Source organism: Xenopus laevis, chromosome 1S (assembly GCF_017654675.1).
Source record: "Xenopus laevis strain J_2021 chromosome 1S, Xenopus_laevis_v10.1, whole genome shotgun sequence".
Classification (NCBI taxonomy): Eukaryota; Metazoa; Chordata; class Amphibia; order Anura; family Pipidae; genus Xenopus; species Xenopus laevis.
The window spans coordinates 96,896,643-96,922,915 of NC_054372.1; the positions used below are offsets into that span (position 1 = coordinate 96,896,643).

General features: G+C 42.3%; 1 protein-coding gene and 2 long non-coding RNA genes across 5 annotated transcripts; 2 read left to right on the forward strand and 1 right to left on the reverse strand.

Annotated features, from left to right (window-relative positions):
• Nucleotides 1–4,702: 4,702 nt before the first annotated feature.
• Nucleotides 4,703–18,263, forward strand: LOC121399376. 2 transcript variants are annotated; one of them, XR_005964983.1, is made up of 4 exons: nt 4,703–4,850; nt 15,476–15,585; nt 17,353–17,453; nt 18,133–18,263. It is a non-coding gene; the product is annotated as an uncharacterized LOC121399376 (long non-coding RNA). The 2 variants fall into 2 exon arrangements; XR_005964984.1 differs by lacking the exons at nt 15,476–15,585; nt 17,353–17,453; nt 18,133–18,263 and adding exons at nt 9,349–9,413; nt 10,336–10,395; nt 14,687–14,744.
• A 1,137-nt stretch (nt 18,264–19,400) lies between these two features.
• On the forward strand, nt 19,401–25,652 carry LOC121399378. 2 transcript variants are annotated; one of them, XR_005964986.1, is made up of 6 exons: nt 19,401–19,580; nt 20,806–20,948; nt 22,050–22,198; nt 23,527–23,951; nt 24,178–24,288; nt 24,600–25,652. It is a non-coding gene; the product is annotated as an uncharacterized LOC121399378 (long non-coding RNA). The 2 variants fall into 2 exon arrangements; XR_005964985.1 differs by lacking the exon at nt 24,600–25,652 and having other exon boundaries at nt 24,178–24,585.
• LOC121399377 (serine/threonine-protein kinase N2-like) lies at nt 20,821–22,052 on the reverse strand. The gene is made up of 3 exons (XM_041579944.1): nt 21,657–22,052; nt 21,380–21,460; nt 20,821–21,000 (listed from the first exon to the last, which is right to left on the reverse strand). The coding sequence occupies exons 1-3, from the start codon at nt 21,726–21,728 to the stop codon at nt 20,821–20,823; spliced, it is 333 nt and encodes a 110-aa protein (XP_041435878.1). The 5' UTR covers nt 21,729–22,052.
• Nucleotides 25,653–26,273: the final 621 nt, after the last annotated feature.

The window sequence follows — 26,273 nt, forward strand, 5'->3', positions numbered from 1 at the left end:
AAACAGATGCTGAGAGAGGGATAGTGAAGATAAACATAATTATTTCAGAAATTATGCAGAATATTTAATTGATGATCTTATTTCAGTATGATGAAGCTTATATTAAATTTTCATTTTCGCGACAGTTCACCTTTAATGTTGCACAGCAAGCTTTGAAACCAGAGAATTTCAGTGCCTCTTTTTGAACCTTCTTTAAGTTGGTAAAAATCAAACACAGTGTAGCCGATCAGCACACCTATTTTATATATATATATATATATATATATATATATATATATATATATATATATATATATATATATATATATATATATATATATATTTATATTTAGATCAATGCATGAGGGACCTCTAGTGACCAAAAGAGGAAATTATATAGAAAAACAAAATTAATGTACTTGAATGCATTTAAATAAAAACTGAATATATTGGGACATATTAAAAAAGCCTAACGCATTTCATGCTTACCCAGCACTTGCCTATGATTAAGTGCTGGGTAAGCATGAAACGCGTTAGGCTTTTTTGTGAGGTCTAGTGGATTTTAATGTGTCCCAAAAAATCCAGTTTTTTATTTAAATGCATGAGTACATTCATTTTGTTTTTCTATTCTTTAAAGGGGTTGTTCATCTTTAAATGAACTTTAAGTATAATGTATAGAGTGATATTCTGAGACAATTTGCAATTGGTTTTCATTTTTTATTATTTGTGTTTTTTTAAAGTTATTTAGCTTTTTATTCAAGAGATCTACAGTTTGCAATGCCACCAATCGGGTTACTATGGTCCAAATTACCCTAGCAACCATGTATTGATTTGAATGAGAATATGGAATATTAATAGGGGATGGTCTGAATAGAAAGAAGAGTAATAAAAAGTAGCAATAACAAGAAGTTTTTGCCTTACAGAGTATTTGTTTTTAGATGGGGTCAGTGACCCCGCATTTGAAAGCTTGAAAGAGTCAGAAAGAAAAGGCAAATAATTCAAAAACTATAACAAATAAATAATGAAGACCGATTAAAAAAAATGCTTAGAATTGGCCATTCTATAACATACTAAAAGTTTACAAAGGTGAACCACCCCTTTAAGTTGGTGTTTACATTTATTTTTGAGCTCACTTGTCAAATACTGTGTGCTAGAAGGAAACGTAAACCTTTAAAATAAATTAATGTAAAATTGATCAGAGAGATATTCTAAGCACTCTGAACTCTTCTGATGTTGCTCTCCTCAGGAAAGATATGAGAAAAGGCATCTAAAGTTTCTCATGTCTTTCCTAATAAGATCAGAAATAAAAAAAAGTCCTTTTTTTTTTTTTGACAAGCTCCTCGGTAACTGGATCACAGTCGGAAAACTAGCCATTGGGTGGAGCTGTTCATATTAAATTTATTATATCAGTACCTTGGACACTACAAAAAAATAATATAACTTGGCTAAGAATAGCACTATAGATCAATATTACACCAATTTAATTTAAAGGTTTATATTTTCTATAAGTAGGGGTGCACCGAATCCATTATTCGGTTCGGGATTCGGCCTTTTTGAAGATTGGACGTCCTTAGAATGGATCCACTACTGGACCAATCGGTCCTGAATAATATCAGATATGTATTTAAACGTAATAGAACCATTGCAAGTGATGTCTCCCCCAGTCTATATTTACACAAAAAAACTAGAAAAAGAAGTGATCTATGGTTAAACAAAAATGGGTGCTATAAATGCGGCAAAAACAAATGTAAGGTTTTGTAAACACAATGATAAAGGAAAGCTTTAATAGCACTGTAACTGGAAAGAATTACCCCATACGTAGTTACATTAACTGTGACTCTAAATGTGTCATTTATTTAGCAACGTGTGAGTGTGGCTTACAATATGTGGGTCGCACATGCCGATCTTTAAAAGAACGGGTACGAGAACATCTCACACCCATTAATCTGAATAACCTGGATCACATTAGTCATAGCCATAGGAGAGTATCAGCTATAAGCAAACATATCATGTTAAATCATAATGGTAATTTCAACTTAATAAAATTCCAAGGCATAGAATTGGTTAAACTAGGGAGTGAGAGGAGGAGACTTGCAGAAAAAAATAGATCAAAGGGAGGTATACTGGATTTTCACATTAAAAACACGCCTTCCACAGGGATTAAATAGTGATTGGGAGGTTTCATGCTTCCTTTAAACTAAAGTGAACTTAAAATACTAGAATAATCTTTATTTATTGAGATTCTGACTATTATATAAATTTTGACTAAACGTTCCCACAGATATATAGAGAAAATAGAGAAAATATAGCCTGAAAACAAACCACAAGTGTAATATGCTAATTTTAATGGGTGTGTTGTTTTAATTGTACTCACTATATAAGACAGAGAGCCAGGAACAGACTCCACCTCTGATGAAGTGCCAAAGAGAGGCACGAAACGCGTCAGGTGACTAGACACGCTATGGTTTAGTTGAACAGTCTCAGGAGAATGCCTGTCTGTGTTTTTAAAGATGCTTGGAAATAAAGACTTTTTTTTTATCTTAATATCCCGTGGTTGGCTCCAGTCTATCTATTGCTTTCTTGGATTCGGCCTTTTTGAGCAGGATTCGGATTCGGCCGAATCCGTCTGCACAGCTGAACCGAATCCTAATTTGCATATGAAAATTAGGGGCGGGGAGGGAAATTGTGTGACTTTTTGTCACAAAACAAGGAAGTAAATAATGTTTTCCACTTCCCACCCCTAATTTGCATATGCAAATTAGGATTCAGATTCGGTATTCGGCCACATCTTTCGAGAAAGATTTGGGGGTTCGGCCGAATCCAAAATTGTGGATTCGGTGCATCCCTATCTATAAGTACAAGCTTCTAGAATGTAAAAGTTAATAGGTGCACGAATCACATCGCTCGTAAGGTTGCCAGCTAACCCATACAAATATATTACATCCACAAACTGGATACATTCTGCAATTTTGGTAACTTGTATTGCCGAGGTTCCGGGTTCCATCTCAAACAGGACACTAGTTACACTAGGGATCACTTATGATTGCTAGAGGCAGCAAACAATGGCCACTTTAAAAAAAAATAGCCATTTATGAAGGTGTTGGTACCTATATGTGCTTCTTTAAACTTGCATCCAATACCAATTTGCAATTGTGCCTGCTTTTCTGCTTGTGGCATGAACTCCAGAAACACCAGTGCACATAAGAAGAATTTCAAAGAAGCCAGAATTTTCAGGCTCCTTTTTCAGGTTGTGCCTATAGAGGCTACCATTTGACCAGGTATATACACATGCAAACAACTTTACTGATACCATGAACACTGGTGTCCCGGGGGGGCTTCTTCTAGTGCCTCCAGCCTCCTCCCAATACACAGGTAGGGTCCTGAATAACCTGCCCCTAATGTCTAGTATTATGTTTCTGTGACTGCAGCAAATAAATTCGATTGTAAGTTGTCAATGACAGGAGTCTCAAAACTTGTAAATAACATGTTGGCACCTGCAACAAAGCCATGAATAACCTGAACAATATCTCCTCATTACTACATTTAGGGGCAGATTTAAATTTCGAAGTGGAAAATACTTCGATATTCGACCATCGAATTGAATACTACGAAATTCGAAGTCGAATTCGTAGGATTTTTTGCATCGTACGATCGTATTCCGATCGTAGTACGATCGTACTTCTAATCGTACGATTCAAACAATTTTATCGTATGATCCTTCGAATACAAAAAACGTAGAAATATGCTCTGGAAGGTCCCCATAGGCTAACATAGCACTTCTGCAGGTTTAAGTTGGTGAAGTATTGAAGTCAAAGTTTTTTTAAAGAGACTTCGATTATTGAATGGTAGAATAGTCGATCGATTTTACTTTGAATTGAAGGTCGAAGTCGTAGTAGCCTATTCGATGGTCGAAGTTTCCAAAAATTACTTTGAATTTCGAAATATTTAACTTCGTAAAATTCCCTCAATTTCACTTCGACCCTTGATAAATCTGCCCCTTAATGTTGTAATCAGTTATAACCAGTCCTTAGTGGTGTCAGCTGTCACTGCCTATTAAATATACAGTATGACAGTATTTAATAAGAGAGACTAAGAAAATAGCAAAGAACATTCAAATTCTGAAAACCACACTCCAGTGTGCAAGGTCATCGATCTGGTTGCTAGGGGCCAAATTCTCTAGCAACCATGCATTGATCTGACTTAAAGAGGGCCTGAATAGAATAATGAAAAATAAAAAGTAGCAATAACAAGACATGTGTAGCCTTGTAGCTATTACATACTTAAAGTTAACTTAAAAGTTGAACCATCCCTTTAATGTCAGTCGATTTCCCTGCTCTATGAAAGCATTTTGGAGTGTTTTTTGCCTCCTAGACCTAAAGAGATGAGTTGTCTTTGGTGTACAGCCCCTCTCAGTGTTATAAGGGCCAATCTTTGTTTGTGTCACTGAAACAAGGGGTTAAAAGTAGGAGCGTGAATTCTAACCCAATACCAATAAAAGTGCTTGACAGGTCGCCAACACTCAGGCACAGGTGGGCGCTATCTGCTACACATGACATAAAGCAGCTCCCTGGCTTGTTGTTATTGGTATAAACCGCCAGTGATTGCAATTATCGCTCTATAACAAACATGTTACTATATGCTGTCACATCTACCTCCACGTTTTAACGTCAAACCCAAGAGATCGCCTTCTGCAGCCTGTGATCACGGTAGCTGCTAGTTCCAACAGGCCGTGGATGACGTCACGCACACGCGAACGTCTCGGGGAACGCCTCCGTCACGTGACATTCGGCGCATATTCGGCGCCTTCTTCAAATGGCGGTCAATCGGGAATTGCCTGGAGAAGAACCCTGCCACAGTGCTCCACTGAATGAGTATGTGGTTGAGCTGGGCAGCATTAGGTTTTTTCTTGGGGCAGGATTTTACTCCGGTTTTTCCCTTACTGTAATATCGGGGCGCTTGTGAAATACGGGGGCGTTTACTATTCAGTGGAGGCTGCTAATCTTTTACATACTTGGTGGCTTATTGTGCTCCTAATATTAGGGGGTGGTTACAGCCAGCTTCTATGTGACCAGTATTTAGATTTTGGGTGGTTGTGCTGATGAGTTTTGAGGTTTTTGACTTTTTTGTGTACTTCCTGCCTGCCCTCTGCCCCCTCTGTGTGCCATGCCCTGCCTGCCCCGTGCTCCCTCTGTGTTCAATGCCCTGCCTGCCCTATGCTCCCACTGTGTGCCCTGCCTGCCCTCTGCCCCCTCTGTGTTCCATGCCCTGTCTGTCCTCTGCCCCCTCTGTGTTCCATGCCCTGTCTGTCCTCTGCCCCCTCTGTGTTCCAAGCCCTGCCTGCCCTCTGCCCCGTCTGTGTTCCATGCCCTGCCTGCCCTCTGTGTTCCATGCCCTGCCTGCCCTATGCTCCTACTGTGTGCCCTGCCTGCCCTCTGCCCCCTCTTTGTTCCATGCCCTGTCTGCCCTCTGCCCCCTCTGTGTTCCAAGCCCTGCCTGCCCTCTGCCCCGTCTGTGTTCCATGCCCTGCCTGCCCTCTGTGTTCCATGCCCTGCCTGCCCTATGCTCCCACTGTGTGCCCTGCCTGCCCTCTGCCCCTCTTTGTTCCATGCCCTGCCTGGCCTATGCTCCCACTGTGTGCCCTGCCTGCCCTCTGCCCCCTCTGTGTTCCCTGCCTGCCCTCTGCCCCCTCTGTGTTCCATGCCCTGCCTGCCCCGTGCTCCCTCTGCGTTCCATGCCCTGCCTGCCCTATACTCCCACTGTGTGCCTTGCCTGCCCTTTGCCCCCTCTGTGTTCCATGCCCTCTGCCCCTCTGTGTTCCAAGCCCTGCCTGCCCTCTGCCCCGTCTGGGTTCCATGCCCTGCCTGCCCTCTGCCCCCTCTGTGTTCCAAGCCCTGCCTGCCCTCTGCCTCCTGTGTTCCATGCCCTGCCTGCCCTATGCTCCCACTGTGTGCCCTGCCTGCCCTCTGCCCCCTCTTTGTTCCATGCCCTGCCTGCCCTCTGCTCCCTCTGTGTTCCATGCCCTGCCTGCCCTCTGCCCCCTCTGTGTTCCATGCCCTGCCTGCCCTCTGCCCCCTCTGTGTTCCATGCCCTGCCTGCCCTCTGCCCCCTCTGTGTTCCATGCCCTGTCTGCTCTGTGTTCCAAGCCCTGCCTGCCTTATGCTCCCACTGTGTGCCCTGCCTGCACTCTGCCCCCTCTGTGTTCCAAGCCATGCCTGCCCTCTGCCCCGTTCCATGCCCTGCGTTGCATGCCCTGCCTCTGTGTTCCATGCCCTGTCTGTCCTCTGCCCCCTCTGTGTTCCAAGCCCTGCCTGCCCTCTGCCCCGTCTGTGTTCCATGCCCTGCCTGCCCTCTGTGTTCCATGCCCTGCCTGCCCTATGCTCCTACTGTGTGCCCTGCCTGCCCTCTGCCCCCTCTTTGTTCCATGCCCTGTCTGCCCTCTGCCCCCTCTGTGTTCCAAGCCCTGCCTGCCCTCTGCCCCGTCTGTGTTCCATGCCCTGCCTGCCCTCTGTGTTCCATGCCCTGCCTGCCCTATGCTCCCACTGTGTGCCCTGCCTGCCCTCTGCCCCTCTTTGTTCCATGCCCTGCCTGGCCTATGCTCCCACTGTGTGCCCTGCCTGCCCTCTGCCCCCTCTGTGTTCCCTGCCTGCCCTCTGCCCCCTCTGTGTTCCATGCCCTGCCTGCCCTATGCCCCCTCTGTGTTCCATGCCCTGCCTGCCCTATGCTCCCACTGTTTCATGCCCTGCCTGCCCTATGCTCCCACTGTGTACCCTGCCTGCCCTCTGCCCCCCGTGTTCCATGCCCTGCCTGCTTCTGCCCCCTCTGTGTTTCATGCCCTGCCTGCCCTATGCTCCCACTGTGTACCCTACCTGCCCTCTGCCCCTCTGTGTTCCATGCCCTGCCTGCCCTCTGCACCCTCTGTGTTTCATGCCCTGCCTGCCCTCTGCCCCCTCTGTGTTCCATGCCCTCTGCCCCCTCTGTGTTCCATGCCCTGCCTGCCCTATGCTCCCACTGTGTGCCCTGCCTGCCCTATGCTCCCACTGTGTGCCCTGCCTGCCCTCTGCCCCCTCTGTGTTCCATGCCCTGTCTGCCCTCTGCCCCGTCTGTGTTCCATGCCCTGCAAAAGGACACAGTTTTTTTTGGGTACCCTGCTTCCCCCCTACTTTTCATAATATATAGCACACTGGGCACATGCGTAGGGCAATAAAACATCTCTGCAAATATGCAAATTCCCCTTCTCTAGCGCAACTTTGCTTTGCCTGAAGCATTTGCGCAAGCACAACTTCGCTACCTTTTGCGTCGCTGAGCGCAACTTTGCATTTTAGTGAATGTACCCCATAGACTTCATTCAAGTAATTCATAGAAACATTAGTCCGTTTCCTACTGACTTGCTCATTAAAAAACTTTTGTTATTGGACATTCAAGTGTTTTTGATTGGGAAGTGTTGCTTGCAGTAAAATTAGGGTTAGGTATATAGGATATTTATCATGTGTGGGGGTAGAGAAAGCTGAGAGGAGTGTTTAATGTACCAGGGTTAAGGGCATTTATCATTATGAAGAACATGGCTTTCATTATCCTAATAATTACAGTAGCTGAGTAGTAGTTATCCAGAGTTATCGGGACCTGGGGTTTTCCGGATAACGGAGCTTTCTGTAATTTGGATCTTCCTGCTTTAAATCTACTAGAAATTCATTTAAACATTAAATAAACCCAATAGGCTGCTTTTGCTTCCAATAAGGATTAATTATATCTTAGTTTGGATCAAGTACAAGGTACTGTTTTATTATTACAGAGAAAAAGGAAATCATTTTTAAAAATTTGGATTATTTGGATAAAACGGAGTCTATTCCGTAATTCGGAGCTTTCTGGATATCGGGTTTCCGGATAAGGGTTCCTATACCTGTAATACAGTACATATGTTATAATTTTATAATGTCCTTATAATACACAAAAGCCATAAATATATTGTAAATTATATCCTTGAGTTCTGATGTTATTAGTTATAAACGGTGAGTTCTGATGTTATTTATTTCGCATGATACGGCAAAGGATTCGCTGGCACATGGGTAATGCTGGCAGGGTGATACCCTTGCTTTAAATTTATTTAATGCAGCATTAAATAAATAAATTTAAAGCACAGGTATCACCCTGCCAGCATTACCAGTCTACCAGTGAATCCTTTGCCGTATACATTGTATAGGTGGCCGATACCTATCTCACCGTGCACCGGGGCTTCGCATTTGGAGGACCAGGGTGTGCGTTTGTATTGAACTTTTCCATTTCTTTCACATGACTCACTGAAACTTGTGTATTATAATAAATAAAGTATCCCCAGTTGCAAAATATAAGGATATTAGAAGTTACCTTGGAATTCCCTGACCTTCGGCCTCGTGTTTTTATATGGTCATGAAACTCCTCGGTAACTTATAATATCCTTATATTTTTAGGGATGCACCGAATCCACTAATTTGGATTTGGCGGAACCCCCGAATCCTTCATGAAAGATTCGGCCGAACCCCCGAATCTTTCATGAAAGATTCGGCCGAATCCTAACTTGCATATGCAAATTAGGGGTGGGAAGGGGAAAACATTTTTTACTTCCTTGTTTTACGGCAAAAAATCTCACAATTTCCGCCCGCCCTCTAATTTGCATATGCAAATTCGGGTTCGGCCAGGCAGAAGGATTCAGCCGAATCCTGCTGAAAAAGGCAGAATCCTGGCCGAATCCTGGATTCGGTGCATCCCTATATATTTTACAAGAGGGGGTACTTTATTTGCTATATAATTTACAATAGGAGGTATGTTATCCCTTATAATACATGAGTGATGCACCGAATCATCTGTATAACTCAGCTTTGTGCCTTTTTATGGTCACAGAATGACTCAATGACTTCTAATATCCTTATAATTTACAGTAGGGGTACATTATCCCTTATAATACACGACTGATACTCAGTTACCTGTATAAATCAGCCTGCAGCCTTGTGCCTTTATATGGCCACAGAACCAGTGACTTTTAATATCCATAACATCTTCAGGTTTTTTCTAATTTTTAATACAAATTACAGTTTCCTGTACCTTTATATCTGTGTCACACAGCCTGTAGCCTTGTGCTTTTATTGTCACTAAACTGGTAATTGTCTTCTAAACTATGTGTAGGGGTTCCCTTAACAATTGTTGAACCTCAAAACTGGTACTAGGCCATAAATCTGAAAGAACGTGCATTACATCAAAGGATTTTCACTCTAGTATTGCTGCTGAGGATGGCTGACATGCTTTCTCATGCCACAGAAGACATTGCTGTCATTAGCACTGTTATATACTTTTCCTTTTTACAAGCAAAACTGGAGTAACTTTGGCTGTCTCTTGCAGTGGTGGAAGGGATGGCCTTGTTGGACCTTGGAGTGTCCCCTTACTCAGGAGATGTCTTTCATGAGGTAAGTGTCTAACTGTTCATTGAACACCCATATATAGATTTTTTTCATGCTTACACTATCCATGGTACCGTATATACTCGCGTATAAGCCGAGTTTTTCAGCACCCAAAATGTGCTGAAAAACTCGACCTCGGCTTATACGCGGGTCATACGCCAATCCCTCACCGGATCCCTGTCATATAGACAGCCCTGCTGAGAATAAGGATTGCACTTCCCCAAGCAAACAGCGTATAAGAAATTCAAATCCCGTAATATCGGATCCCTCACCTCCCTCTCCCATAGCGCATCAGGACTCTGTGACTGACGATGGCCGGCGCCTCTACCCACGTGGCGGCCATGGGCGCCGCCATTTTGGAAGGACGCCGGCAGGGAAGGACGCGCCGCCCGGAGCTCCTGGACCTGCTCCGGGCGGCGATCGTCAGTCACAGAGTCCTGATGCGCTATGGGAGAGGGAGGTGAGGGATCCGATATTACGGGATTTGAATTTCTTATACGCTGTTTGCTTGGGGAAGTGCAATCCTTATTCTCAGCAGGGCTGTCTATATGACTAGAGGAGCGTTCCTGTACAAAGTACAGATTGATTTTCAATCAGCCCCTAGGCTTATACACGAGTCAATACATTTTTCCAGTTTTCTTAGGTAAATTAGGTACCTCGGCTTATACACGGGTCGGCTTATACACGAGTATATACGGTATATTACTTTTTAGAGCTGAAATTCAAATGTTGTAATGGCACAATCAATAATTAAATTATGTGAAACAGCTCTAGCAGTTAAGTGTTATCTAGGTTGGTGTATTTTTTTCTATTTGCAATTCAATAAAGTGACTACTGTGCCCAAAACAATTGTAAGATTTTATAGATATGTATTATAAGTGTAGGTCACATAGTGCATTGCATTTTTACAATTTTTTTCTTTTTTCAGACGCCGCTCATTGTATATCTTTTCCATTTCCTTGTAGACTATGCAGAGATAGTATTCATGGTAAGTGAATAACCTTAGCTTTGTCTCTCAGTGCGGCACAGGCACACGGGGAAAAAAACTCACCCACTTACCTATTCTTGCTTCTCCACTCCAAGGCACGTTATGTTTTTTTAAGGTGTCGTATTCACAGAAGGTTCAAACAGCCTTCTAGTTGGCCTGTTTTTGGAAAGTGTCTAGCAGTGGTACCTGTAGATGTATTGATTCAGGTTCTGATCTGGCTTCTTTTTTATTTTTTGGCCCCTAATATGGTATACACCTCTGTGGGTTTCCCCTTTCTCTCATTCATTCATTCATGTAGGGCATCCCTTTTAGCCCTATACTGCCAGAATGTAGGAGCTAATTTTCAGGGAACAGCAGTACTTTGTGCTTTTTTTTCTAGATACCCCCAACCACAGGTGTAGGAGAAGCTCTTGCTTCTTACTAGGGATGCACTGAATCCATGATTCGGTTCGGAATTCGGGCAGGATTCAGCCTTTTTCAGCAAGATTCGGCCGAATCCTTCTGCCCGGCCGAACCAAATCCTAATTTGCATATGCAAATTAGGAGTAGGGAGGGAAATCAAGTGACTTTTTGTCACAAAACAAGGAAGTAAAAAATGTTTTCTCCTTAGTCTGCTTGGGGGACACAGGAACAATGGGGTACAGCTCGCACCACTAGGAGGCAGGACACAACAAAAAACAAACTAATCCCTCCTCCTCCTGCTATACCCCAGCTCCCAGGTGGAGCCAGGCCAGTTTCGTTGTGTCCTCAGGAGGTTAGGACATAGATCTCCTATCAGGAGTTAGATTTTATTTTTCTATTACATTTATTTTTACTTTTTCCGTAGCCAACATCCTGGCCTTCCTGCAAGAGGGACTATCCATAGGGCTATCCTTGGGATCCCTAAAATCCCAGATCTCGGCTCTGTCTATATTGTTCCAGAGACGATTAGCCTTACATTCCGATGTCAGAACCTTCTTACAGGGGTTGGCCCATGTTCGGCCTCCCGTCCGGTCTCCTGTACCGACTTGGGATCTCTCTCTAGTACTACGATCTCTACAACGATCTCCCTTCAAACCTTTGTCTTCCATTCCTATTCAATGGCTCACATGGCATTGGCTCGCAGGGTATCGGAGATGTCTGCTCTTTCCTGCAGATCTCCTTTCTTCACCTTTCACCAGGATAGGGTTGTTCTCCGCACTATACCTTCCTCCTTCCATTTGAACCAAGAGATCACCATTCCAACCTTCTGTCCCTCTCCTTCCAATTTTAAGGAGGTGGCCCTTCATTCACTCGATCCCGTGCGTGCTCTCAAGTACAGGTATGGGGCCTGTTATCCAGAATGCTCGGGACCTGGGGTTTTCCGGATAATGGATCTTTCCGTAATTTGGGTCTTCATGCCTTAAGTCTACTAGAAATTCATTTAAACATTAAATAAACCCAATAGGCTGGTTTTGCCTCCAATAAGGCTTAATTATATCTTAGTTCGGGTGAAGTACAAGCTACTGTTTTATTATTACAGAGAAAAAGGAAATCATTTTTAAAAATTTGGATTATTTGGATAAAATGGAGTCTATGGGAGATGGCCATTCCTTAATTCGGAGCTTTCTGGATATCATAGTTACATAGTTACATAGTTAAATTGGGTTGAAAAAAGACAAAGTCCATCAAGTTCAACCCCTCCAAATGAAAACCCAGCATCCATACACACACCCCTCCCTACTTTTAATTAAAATTCTATATACCCATACCTATATTAACTATAGAGTTTAGTATCACAATAGCCTTTAATATTATGTCTGTCCAAAAAATCATCCAAGCCATTCTTAAAGGCATTAACTGAATCAGCAATCACAACATCACCCGGCAGTGCATTCCACAACCTCACTGTCCTGACTGTGAAGAACCCTCTACGTTGCTTCAAATGAAAGTTCCTTTCTTCTAGTCTAAAGGGGTGGCCTCTGGTACGGTGATCCACTTTATGGGTAAAAAGGTCCCCTGCCATTTGTCTATAATGTCCTCTAATGTACTTGTAAAGTGTAATCATGTCCCTCGCAAGCGCCTTTTTTTCCAGAGAAAACAACCCCAACCTTGACAGTCTACCCTCATAATTTAAGTCTTCTGTCCCTCTAACCAATTTAGTTGCACGTCTCTGCACTCTCTCCAGCTCATTTATATCCCTCTTAAGGACTGGAGTCCAAAACTGCACTGCATACTCCAGATGAGGCCTTACCAGGGACCTATAAAGAGGCATAATTATGTTTTCATCCCTTGAGTTAATGCCCTTTTTTATGCAAGACAGAACTTTATTTGCTTTAGTAGCCACAGAATGACACTGCCCAGAATTAGACAACGTGTTATCTACAAAGACCCCTAGATCCTTTTCATTTAAGGAAACTCCCAACACATTGCCATTTAGTGTATAACTTGCATTTATATTATTTTTGCCAAAGTGCATAACCTTGCATTTATCAACATTGAACCTCATTTTCCAGTTTGCTGGATAAGGGATCCTATACCTGTACTACCTGCACCGCCGTAAGTCAGACTCTCTGTTCATCATTCCCTTGGGGCCCCTTCAGGGCTCCCCTGCCACTTAGGCAACCATCTCCTGTTGGATCAAGCAGGCCATTCACAGCTCAGGGACTAAGCGCCCCAGCTAGACTCAAGACTCATTTCACCAGAGGAATGAGTACGTCCTGGACTTTTTGGAATCAGTCCTCAGCTGAACAGTTGTGCAAGGCTGCCACTTGGACTTCCATCCATACTTTTGGGAAATTCTACCATTTTGATTTTTGCAGGATCTGACACCCCCTATGGCAGGAAGGTACACATAGGCCTCTACCTCCCACATGTTTCTTTTGGGACAGCTTTGGTATGTCCCCATTGTTCCTGTGTCCCCCAAGCAGACTAAGGAGAAAAGGAGATTTTGTGTACTTGCCGTTAAATCTCTTTCTCTCCAATCGCTTGGGGGACACAGGACTTCCCTCCCCGGTCGAGGCCTTCAGACACGGTTGATAATTGCAACCGACTTTTCATTGTATATAGTTATTAAGGCTTCAAGTTTTTTGGTAACCTCCTGTTCTGTGCTTTGGTACGAACTGGCCTGGCTCCGACCTGGGAGCTGGGGTATAGTAGGAGGAGGAGGGATTAGTTTGTTTTTTGTTGTGTCCTGCCTCCTAGTGGTGCAAGCTATACTCCATTGTTCCTGTGTCCCCCAAGCGACTGGAGAGAAAGAGATTTAACGGTTAGTACACAAAATCTCCTTTTCCCATTCCCACCCATAATTTGTATATGCAAATTCGGATTCAGGTTTAGTATTCGGCCAAATCTTTTGCAAAGGATTCGGGGTTCGACCGAATCCAAAATAGTGGATTTGGTGCATCCATACTTCTTACTGCCCTGGAACACAGACTTGATGTCATAATAAATCTTTGCGATGTCTGCTATATTGCTTATTTTATCTATAATGTTATCAATTTAGCCTTATTTCTCAAAACAAAGAATACCAGCACATTAAAAGGAATTGATATATCTTAAAAAGGCAGATGGTAAGGGAAAGCAGAACCTATGTTGTTAGAAGTAGATCAAAATAGCGTACCTGAACACCCAAATCACCAAAGTTGCTGACCCACTTAATTACATATTCAGTTTTCTTTCTCCTACCCATGGGCGTAACTTCAGAGGAAGCAGACCTTGTGGCTGCAGGGGGGGGGGCAGGAGGTATAGGAGCCCCATGAGGCCCTGATTCATATACAATTTCAATAAATATTGGTAAAACAGGTCAACCGCTAGACATTTTGGGGGCCAGAAAACAATTTGCTGTGGGGCCCCATAATATCTAGTTACACCACTGCTCCTGCATGTCAATAAATGCATTTTCTAAGGCTACCTTATTATCTACAGAGTTTTAGGAGGGAGTTCCTTTCTTTTCTGCAGTACCATTCCTCTGCAGCAAAAGGTGCTTTCGTTATTGATGTGCCAATGTGCACAGGGGCTTCCTCTTCTTTTTTTTGGCAGTGCTGTTTTTTTCCTGGGTGGGTCGGTATGGGTGATTTAATGTAAGTGGATTCAGCGATTGTACTGCCCCACTCTCACTCTATTCAAGCTTGCACTCTTCAGACATATTGGTTCTGCAGTTTTGTTATTGTTTATTGTGCCTTATTGATTCAATACGTATTGCAGAACTCCATCTCCCTGTAGCTCTGATGATAGCAGAGCCAGAGGTTGTCTGTACTTTTTATTTTGCTTTTGTTGCCATGTGTTCTGATGCCCTGTGTATTTAGCAATAAATCTTATTCTCTTCCCCCAGATAACGGATGCCCTCACTGCTGTAACCCTGTACCTTGCTGTTCAGGAGTACAACAAATAAATGGTAAGATTACTTTTATATTCATGAAAAAGGATCACAAATGTCACTTTCTAGAAGAATATTTTGGACTTAGTTACTGTATACTCCAAATAACAAATGGAAGGTAACACTGTAAATGTCTTTGTTTAAGGCTTACTTGGCTCAGCTTTTACTATAAGCAGCAATCAATATCTGCTTCCTCCTAAACATGATTATCTCTCTCTTGGGAATGTTAAGCAATCTAGTCTCTGCTTTAGAAAAAAAACATCAGATGTTGGTGTAATTTGGAGAAATGCATGACTAAGGTAAATCAAATTATTAAAAGAAAAGTGATGGTTTCATCTTTAAACAGACATGAAGTAAGTGAGATGTTGGTAAATTGATTACTGGGGGAGGTTATGGCTGGCTTATGACACCATTAGCATTATTTTGCTGCCACAGATAGACATTAATCTCTAGATTTTGTTGCCTTTGTACAGAGTCAGAGTGTAATAAAGAAAACTCCTTCCTTATGCTGAAGACAAGGGGGCAATATCTCAACTGGTGTCGGCAAAGGAGACTTCCCCTGTGCCTTAAGCATTAAACCTTTATGATTGCTTTTCCTCTTTCGTGCATCTGAAAAGTGTATAGCTATTAATAGATTTTAATATAAACCCAACTCCACAGGGATTCATTTCTGAAAACCTATTGCTTGTTCCTGTAAACCGACTGTAAGGGGATTAATGCCGATGTTCTGTTTTTCCTCTGCAGTTTAAGAAGCAAAAGCTTTTATTGGAGCTGAAAAAATATCCTCAGGAAGGACATGAACTCCTAAGGGTACCAACTGAGATGTACTATGTACCTTTGAAGGTGTCTCTTTTGTAAGTATTGCTTGGGGGAAGGAAACAGTATTTACTGGATGGAAATATTGTTTGCATTGTGTGTAGTTAATTGAACATTTATTGGTTAAAAATATAAAAAAATGCGGCAGCGGCACTCTAGGATGAGATGCTCGACCCACAGCTATCCTTTCTTTGTCATGCTGGATCTTCCCCTTAGGCAATTGGTGATTGTTAAACATCATATTCCATCACTGTTAGCGCCTAGCAGCAGCTAGGATTATATATATATATATATATATATATATATATATATATATATATATATATATATATATATATATATATAATAAACCTATTTATCTGACTGTGCAAGACTGTTTTGAATTTGTTCATTTTATTGGGAGCAGCCATGATTCCTGGTAACCTTATTCAGAGTCTCTAATGTAACAATACCAACCAATAGCCAGCTTATCATGAAAAATGGTGGCATACTTGCTTTCCTTTACAAAATGTTTGAACAAAGCTTTTCTCAGCCATGGCAATATGTTTTCCAAACTTATTACTGCTCAGTACACAGCCACTACCACATATCAAACAGGAGTAATGTAACTCTATTTATTGAGTAGGTACACCTTCATTAAAGGAAAACTATACCCCCAAAATGAATACTTGAGCAACAGTTTATATCAAATGAAGTGGCATATTAAAGAATCTTATCAAACTGGAATATAGATTTAAGCAAATATTGCCCTTTTACATCTCTTGCCTTGAACCACCATTTAGTGATGGTCTCTGTGCTGCCTCAGAGATCACCTGACCAGAAATACTACAACTCTAACTGTAACAGGAAGAAGTGTGGAAGCAAAAGGCAGAACTCTGTTAATTGGCTCATGTGACCTAACATGTATAGTTTGTTTGGTGTGTTTGTGTGCACCGTGAATCATACGATCCTAGGGGGCTGCCCTTATTTATAAAAAATGTCAGTTTTCTATTTAGGATTACCCAATGACGCATACTACTAAAAGAGTATATTATTATGAAAAGGTTTTACATATGAGCTGTTTTATGCAATATTATTTTATAGAGACCTACATTGTTTGAGGGGTATAGTTTTCCTTTAACCCTTTCTACTGGATGTTATTGGACCTAGAATCTGTCTATATTTAATTCACAACACAGCAGCTGGGCTTTCTCACAATATATGCCTTCAGCAATGTCTACACATTGCATATACTTTGTGTGGCCACAAGAATCTGGGCTCCCTGTCAAACATCTCTTATCAAAACCATGGGTATGACTATGAACTTTGCTGCTATAACAACTACTGCTATTCTGGAAAGGCTTTCTATTACACGGTGAAGCATTATTGTTTTTGGATTGACCACTGATGCTGGGGATCAGTCTGTTGGAAAAAAAAAAAAAACATCCCACAAGCGTTTAGTTGGGTTATACTCAGGGCTCTGTGTAGTGATGTGTGGGCCAACCTTGCACCCCCCCTTTCCGGGTCATGGGTGGGTATGGGTCAAGCTCTTCTGACTGCTCTCCCCGCCCACAACCTTACAAATGCGACTTCTGGGTTGAACTTTTATAGACCCGCTCCTTTTGTGACATCATCGTCAGGGTGGGTTGGCGCGGGTCTATAGAAGGAAGTCGGGCTCTGGTGGGAACGGGTGGAGGGAGGGTAGGTACGAGTCGGGAAAAACCTGACCCACACATCACTACTGTCTCGGCAAACCCATTCTTTATGGAGCTGTCATACAAACCTTTGCAATGGAAATTTCTCACTGGAACTCTTATTCTCCTCAGCTACTTGTTGAATCCATACACCGTTCTGTCTTGTGTGGCCAAATCCACGTGTGTAATTAACAATGCCGTGATTGCTCTTTTTATCCTGGCAACTGTTAAAGGTGTGTACCTCTTTACTACTTCTGTATGCTTTGAGACATGCTATTCTTTGCCTGTGGTAATTCCTTAGGAGAAGGGCTTTTATCGTGTAAAGTGGTAAAATACATCCGTGTTCAAGATTTAATCAAGATGAGTTCAGTCACTAAGGCCAGGCCCGGACTGGCAATCTGTGGGTTCTGGCAAATGCCAGAGGGTCTGCTATAAGGTCCCATAGAAAGTCAGTATTTAGTGGGCTGGTGGGAGCTGTTTGGGCCTCTTTGTGGGCTGATTGGGCCTCTGTGTACCTGAAATCCCAGGGCCTTTTTAAATTCTCAGTCCGGGCCTGACTAAGGCTTTAATACTTTTTTCAAACGTCCATGGTTCTTAGACAATTGTAGGAAGGCAATCACATTTACAGTCAAATTTCTTCTTCTGATGAATGTATATGTAACCTGAGAGGGAAGCGGTAGCTGGAAAATGGGAGGTCACCTTTATAATGACTTTACCACTATTTCAATAAACCTTTATTTTGCCCATATTGAACTGCGCTGTATATTGCCCCTTTGCTTTAAGTGATTTACTTAAGTTTTTATTTACTGCCGTTTTGTTTGAGGCCACACTCCCCTGTGGTACAAGAAACAAGTTGGTCAAATGGTTTCTTAAATGTCGGAACGCAAATATTTATTCTGTTTTGTTTTTCAGGTAGCCTGTTACTAAATGCTGTGTTTCTGTCGCTGGCAACCTATCAGTCTCTGTATCCAGTCACCTTATTGCCACCAGCGCTGCTCTACTTGCTTCAGGTGCCTGGTCAAACTGATGTGTAGGCAACTGCTACTAATAAAGTGCACTAATGGCAATGACATCTTTTGGGGTTCAGTCCCTCTTAGGCCTAAAGTGTACTAATGGCAGTGACATGTTTTAAGGGGCTGATTTATCATAAACTGAGTTGGTGTTTTTTCTCGATTTTCTGAAACCTCAAATACTTGGAATTTATTAAAGGAGAACCAAACCCTTTTATATTAAATACCCCCCCCCTCAGCCTAGGTGTTACCCTCGGTAAATGCCCCTAACTCTTTACTCACCCCTCGTTGCAGATTCAGTGCATCGGAGTTCACGGGTGCCATCTTCTCTTCGGTAATCTTCAGGTTTTCTTCCATGACTTTCGGCGAACGCGCAGTTGTTAAAAAAAGTCAGACTGCTCCAACTGCGCATGCCCGATACAGCGCTTACTTCACAAATATTATAGAAGAGAAGAAGATGGCGCCCGTGAACTCCGACTGGCTGACTCTGCAACAAGGGATAAGTAAAGAGTTCTGATCATTTACCGAGGGTAACACCTAGGTTGGGGGGGGTAGCAGGGAGGGGGGATTTTAATATTAAGGGTTTGGTTCTCCTTTAAAGGGGATCTGTCGTCCAAAAAAATTAACTTTAATTGCACTATATAAATTATTTTAATCTTGTTTCCTTCAGTCTGGGAATTCATAATTATAGCAAGCAGGCGGAAGCCATTTTGTGGTCACTGTTATTAAGGCAAGCCTTGTATCATCTCAGAATCTTGTTCATACACCAGAATGGGGGACCTGATGTCCAACCCCTATGCCCTGGCTACACAATTAAATGGTTAAGAGAACTGGGGGAATGTGGGGAGAGCAGTGACATCTAGGAAGTGCTGAATGGAAAGTGAATGTAATTGTCTGCCCCATCTCTATGACTAAGGCATAGAGGAGGGGCAGACAATATTTGATTGACAGCTGAGATTTTTAAATAAGTTTACAACAGCTATGAACGCTTTAATAAAAAAATAGAAATTGGATTTCATGTTTGATTTGAAATGGACCTTTATTATACAGATTTTTGTGTCTGGGTGACAGGTCCATTTTAAAGGAAAAAAACATAAGTTGCCATAAAAAAACTCTGCAAGTAAAAGCTGGCAAGGCTGTATAGCAGTCAGTGGGAATGTTCTCTAACGACTTTATTTTTATTTTTGATGCGTGTATGTACCAGCAGGTGCGCTGAGCATTCAGCCTTCATACCATGATGATGAATGGTGGGAGAATGCAAAGAATAACTATTATAAACAAACTCTCCGGCCCAGTGTGATAATGCTTGTGGAGCAGCCATACCTACAGTAGGACTGGTGTCACTCACAGGTACTGAACCTTTCAGTGTTTCTTTATTGCAAGCCATTTTCTTACTCCCTCCCCCTCTCTAGTAAAATAGACACACCAATACCCGGAATAAAGATACACACAGCGACATGGAAGTTAATTAAATATGTAATAATTTATTTATTATTGATAACAATTAAAAAACTACGCTTTTTGATCCTGAGGAAGGCAAAAAACCTCTGAGAAACTAGAGGAAAAAATTCCTTCCTGACTCCTTAATGGCAATCGGATTTGCTCCCAGGATCAACGCGTCATATTTAATTGAGGGAAATAGGGTAAGGGAAACAGAAAGGAATATGGCAACATACACATGAGCACCTTTTAGGCAGCTAGGTGAACGCTGCATTCTGTTCCATTCCATTGGAAACCACACAGCCTGCAGACCCGGCTTCTACAGTCTGAGGGATGGAGTGAAAAAGAATGCAGGGTCTACTGAGTGGCTTAAGGGGGCTTCTGTCTATGAAACCATATTTTATATGGAAAGGGGAGGCAAAGCTGGTGTAACTGATTTAAAGGGGGGGTCACCGCTGGTGGTATTAGGTTGGAAGGAAAAGAAATAGAAAGCAATATGGCAGCATACACATGAGCGTCATTAAGCTGCTTGGTGAATGCTGCATTCTATTCCATTCCATTAAACCCCAGGCAGCCCACAGACCCCGGCGTCTGCACACTGAGGGATGGAGTGAAAAGTAATGTAGGGTCTACCGAGTGGCTTAATGGTGTTCCAGTTTATGATACCATATTTTATAGGGGAGGCAACGCTGGTGTAACTATTATTTAAAGGGGGGGGTCACCGCTGGTGGTATTATGGTGGAAGGATAAGGAATAGAAAGCAATATGGCAGCATACACATGAGCGTCATTAAGCTGCTTGGTGAATGCTGCATTCTATTCCATTCTATTAAACCCCAGGTAGCTCACAGACCCCGGCGTCTGCACACTGAGGGATGGAGTGAAAAAGAATGCTGGGTCTACCGAGTGGCTTAAGTGCGCTCCTGTTTATGATACCATATTTTAATTTGAAGTGGGGGAGCACCGCTGGGGGAGCTATGGTGGTAAAAGAAGGGTCAACTCTGGTGGAGCTGTGGTGGAAGGAGGAGGGGCACCGCTGGTGGAGGTGGAAGAAGGAGGGGCACCGCCGGTCCTACTGCAGAGGAAGGAAGGGAAATACAAATCAAGATCTCACGCTGGTGATTTTGGCATTGCAGGTTGATCCTGGAGCTCTACATTGCGGTATAATCGAAGTCCCTAAAGGCTTCCGCAATCTCCTTTTCCATGGCCAAGGAACCCTCGGAGGGAGGAGTTAGAACTAGATGTTGATCTCCATCCTCTGAAAGTCTAACATCCTCAGGTATGAACGGGGGCTGCATTCTTCTCTCTAGCAAAGCCATCCAGTCAATGCTCTGGTTAATAGACAATATAAAAACATTTATTATTAATTGTTACTTAGCATACTTACACTTTTATTTTATTTAAAATATGTTTGATTTGCATATAAACATCGGGAGTTCATCTGTACCTTTAGGGCTAGTCCATACGAGTAGATTCCGCTAGATTTTTTTGTTTGGCGACTAATCCCCTTGTCTTTTGAGCGACTATCTCCCCGAACTGCCTCAGCGGGTTTCCCCATAGGCTACAATGAAAAGTCGCCTGCGCTAATGCACACGCGAGGATTGCGTTTTCAATAACGCCCAAAGTTGCCTCAGTGCCGAATCTCCACGTGTGGCCTTACCCTTAGTTCATTTCTGTAGCTACCAAAAGTTGACTGAAAGATGAACTTACTCGAAAGAAATAATGATGCATAACATCACATGCATCTTCTTCACTTGAGCCCAGCCGCTTCAATGGGTCCCGCTGTAAGAGCTACAAAGAAAGAGAATGATTGACCTTAGAAACATTAGCAGATAAGCTATGTTGCAGCGCTGGCTATAAAGGCTAATACACAGTTAGACTGCACAAATTGGAAGGAAATGATTTAAGGGATGCAAGGATAGTGCTACCTGTTCATGAATTACTGGTTAGACCACAGCTTGCGCCCTTAACTTACTGAGTAACTTACCCCTGATATTAAGTTGACGGCATCCGCTGCCAGGAACGTCGGAACGACTAAACCAGTAGATGGTCTCAGCATTGGTTTCTGCAATGTGGAACATAAGAAAGTTCTCTTTTACTATAGTTTATAGAACTAATCAGTTGTAAGTGACTAAGAAGGCTTCAAAACCTGTTGCTACATACATTAAGGGGGTTTGTAAGGATAGATTGTAGTGGGCATATCTTAGCATACCATTTATATTCCCTACAAATGCAATCAATGCAAAAATGCTGCCACACAAACAACTTATTGCTCTGTGGCCATATGTAACTAATATAGCTGATGCTTGATGTTATTAAGTTAATAAACAGTTGCCTATTCCGTCCAGTTATTAAAGTTTCTACTTACCTCCCCAACTAGCATCTCGTATATTACAATGCCCAGAGACCACCAGTCGACAGATCTTGAGTATGGCTCCCTGGCGAGGACTTCTGGTGCCATGTAGCCAAAAGATCCTTTCAGGCTACTTGTTCGGCCTTCGTAGCCAATTCCTGAAACAAACAGTTATTGTAAGTAAACGGATGATCAGTTGGGGCTTATTTATCTGTATCGACTCAGTTTAATAATGTTTAGTTTGATAATGAAACTGGGTAAAATATTGTCTGTGAAAAAAATGTTTTCAATATAGTCAGCCAAAAAATGTAATCCATAACAGCTGGAGTAAACAGATGTCTAACGTAACAGCCAGAACACAAATCACTATGTTGCGTCTCTCTCTAACCTTTTAGCCAGTTGGTCACTAGTTGCTGGGCCACGTTAGACACATACAGTAACTGTTCAGTTTTCTTTTTATTCTGACCTGCATGCTCAGCAAACAAACTAAACATTAAGTGATACTAATCAATGGGGGATATGCCTAACAGTTGGCACCCTCCAGTGATTTCACCTCTTCTTTCCTCCTTCAATCTGCTCTGCTAAAGCATAACTTAGTAGGAAAAGTTCACTCTCACTTTCTCATAATATGAAACTACAAATGTCAGTCACTTCATGAACCTCAATAACATTATGTGAAACGGAAACTTTTTTTGATTTGTTAGTTTATTAGAATCCTTACCGTCTTTGCTCAGCCCAAAATCAGCCAGTTTAACATATCCGCTGCTGTCTAAGAGTAGGTTTTCCGGCTTGAGGTCTCTGTGGTAAAACAACAGCAAAAGTTAGCAAAGTACAACATATCTGGGACACTGTGACAAAAGGGGAAATAATTAGTGATGTAACGTGAATAATACAATTAATTTTGTAAAATATAAGGATATTATAAGTCACTGAGTAGATCCATGGCCTTTTAAAAGCACAAGGCTGAAGTTCTCTTGCTCTTGTGGTCATGCTCTACAGGGATATTAATATTGGCTTCTATTCCCTTGTCTGATATGTTTAGCAGTAATGCTCCCTTACATTTTATATTGCAAAATGTTTCATGTACATGAAAATAATAAATATACTTACCGGTGTATGATGTCATTTTCATGTAAGTAGGAAATGGCCATCAGCATGCAAGCAGCATAGAACCTGCAAAGAGACTCCCATAATTAGGTTATTGAATACATAGTTATATATTTGTTAGTGTAGTGTATCTCTGTCTAAATATTACTGGCTCGCTGTAAGTCAAGAGACCCACTTACTATCATGGTATATTCTGCATGCAGCTCCGCTTAAATAAATATGTTATGTTTTTCCAAATAATGATGTTTTCTTACATCCTCTTGCCTTTGTCAGATAAACAAGGAGCCAGACCCCGTATACTACTTACTTTGTCTGAATGGCACCCGCATGACTCTAGGTAAAGGTTAATTTGTACTTACATAGCTCTTGGTTGTTCAAATGCACCTTCCCTCTGCAGGTAGCTCTTTAAGCAGCCGCCAGCAACGTACTCCATCAGAAAGAATAGATGGTATTCTGACTGGAAGGTGGCGTGGATATCCACAATGAAAGGGTGGTCAGCAACGGCGAAAGCAACCCGTTTCTCTAGCAAGATCCTGAATATTAAAAGCATTCATTGTCAAAACAAGGGACATGGGTAAGTAACAAAGCCAACCATGCTAAAATGATAATTTCCATAAACTGACCTTTCAATGCCCCTTGAGGAGGTGATGCTCTCCTTTTTCAAGATTTTCAGGGCATAGGATCTTTTGGTTGCCGCGTGTTCAACAAGGAGAACCTGGAATAAGAGAGAATCTCAGGAAATGCAGGAAGATACATGCAGAACATCCATACCCCTTTCAGAGAGCTGCAAGAATCGATCCATACTTGCCCCAAAATTGCAAGGTAACAGAACTAACTGTTTTGCCACTGTTCTTGCATGTGCCAATAGTCATCCTAATTATGGATTAAGTTTAATATTACCTTGGCAAATCCGCCCTCGCCTAGGAAACCACGTTGGTTGAAGTCTTGCAGTGTGTAGTTGGTCAACTGCAAAGCCCTGAAAAAGAAATACCCAAAATGAAACTCATTTTTATTTCAAATGAAATGTTAATAGTATCATCATGTGCAGGTTGCAACTTACTGTGGGTCCTTTGTCACTGCCAGTGGACATCCTTCTGCTGCATCAGGTGGAGTTGGGCTGATGTTTTCTTCATCCACAGATATCTCACTATAAGGAAAAGTAAGTTTGTTATTTTGCGTTTCTTTTTACCCTTAGCCGATTCATTCTCCATAATCCTCAATAGCACAGCACCCCATAGCCATAATTCAGAGGTAGCTTTGTGCTATTGAATTATGTATTGTGTAATCTCCCAGCCAAAGTGCAGGTGCATATTACCATCTGTCCTCTTCTGTGCCAATCTAATACTTTACTTTAATCAGAAGAATAATCCTGTTATTGTGAAGATTTTATTTGATGAAAGTATGGGGTAGGGATTTAATCTGGTCTCTAATAAACTCCACAATATCCTCACCTCTCTGATGGCTCTTCAGGCACCTCGTCTACCTCTGGCACTGGTTCTTCAGTGGATTCGTCATGTTGATGCTGCAAACAAGGGACAATTGTGCAATGAATGAATATGGCATCACATGGATATGATAAAAGCAATGTTTATGTTCTGGCCAAGAAATGAATGGCATCAGTATAAAATACTCACTTGGAAAGAATCACTGGCAGGTTCTGAAACAACCTGAACCTCAGATGCGCTGACCTCTTCTGCTTGGAGGTTTGCACCAGTGTCACTAGCAGTCTCCACTGCTGCATCTAAAGAGACAGTAAATAAACATAGTGAATGAATTTTCAAATATAAAAACTTTCTTGAACCTAAGGCTTAAGGATGTTTCTTGATTTGGTAAGATGCTATTAGTAGTCAGTGGTTTGAAAAGTACATGCAAAAGCCATACAATTCATCTATAGTTCTGTGGGGCTTAGTTTAATGTCCATGAAGGGGTAGTGGATGGGATGTTAGGATGACACACATTACCCCATATAATGCCAATAGAAAAGAGGCTAGAGCCTGTTGTGACTCACCTGGAACATGCTCTGCTTCCCTCCGAGCTATCTCCTCATTGAGCTTGAGGAGAGAGGAGTAAAGGGCTTTCAGCCTATTCTCACTGCTCTTCCTCAGCTCCTTCATCAGGGCTCTGGTCTTTCTGTCCTTGGTGGCATGGTTCAGATTTTCGGCCCCTGCTGCTATCTTCATCTCCTTCTGGATGACTCTCACCAGCTCCTGCTTCATTTCTGAAAGAGAGACACCTACCTGGGGCTCACAAGCATCAAGAGACTGTTTGATGTCGACAGTCTATAGAGAATGGGAAACAATGGTTAAGTGCTTGCAAATGATATTGAATATTGAACAATGATGTCACCCATTCCAATTAGAAGAAAAGAGTTTCCTCCTAATGGTTTGGAAGGGTTTTTTTACAGTCGAATTCTCTCCCTGAATCAGTGGTACAGGCTGATACATTAGATAGCTTTAAAGGAGAAGGAAAGTTAAAAAAAAATAACCTCCCTCTTTCTCTTTGCCATTATCCCCCCTCCTGAAACGCCGCATTGAAAATTGCAATGGCTTTACAGTTTTGTGCACTTCCATTCCAAAATGTTTCTATAGTGTAAGCTTTGGCACCGCCATTTTCAAATTGCCTCCCTGCGCTTTGTCTCTAGTGCACATGCGCCTCTTCCGTGACCCTGTGGTGTAACCAAACAAGCGCGCATACGTCGCTACACAGTGATAAGCATTGGTGTCGCATCTATAGTGCACATTCTTTGAATAAGCCTGTAAGGGCCACAATATGTTTTACAGACCCGAACGCTGGGTATATTTGCGTGTCCTCTGTTCCTGTGCTCGCTTCAAAGCTTCCCTTTGTTACCAGGCAAAGGGTAACATCAATCAAGGTGGAGTAAATGCAGGCAGGCAGGGTGAGAGAGTTTAGGGATGACAAATGGGTCTTCTCGGGAAGACAGGAGATCATAGTGCGATTGCGCAGGGCTACTCTTAGACGGATTGCGCATGCGTGTGCCCTGATTAGAAAGATTTATGGACTGGAGCAAAGACATCCGTTTCTGTGCAGCTTGCCACTTATTTGAAAAACTATTACAGCGCAAGAATGAATGAAAAACGGAATGAAGAAATGCTTGCTGGTAATAATATTTACATTTTACGGACA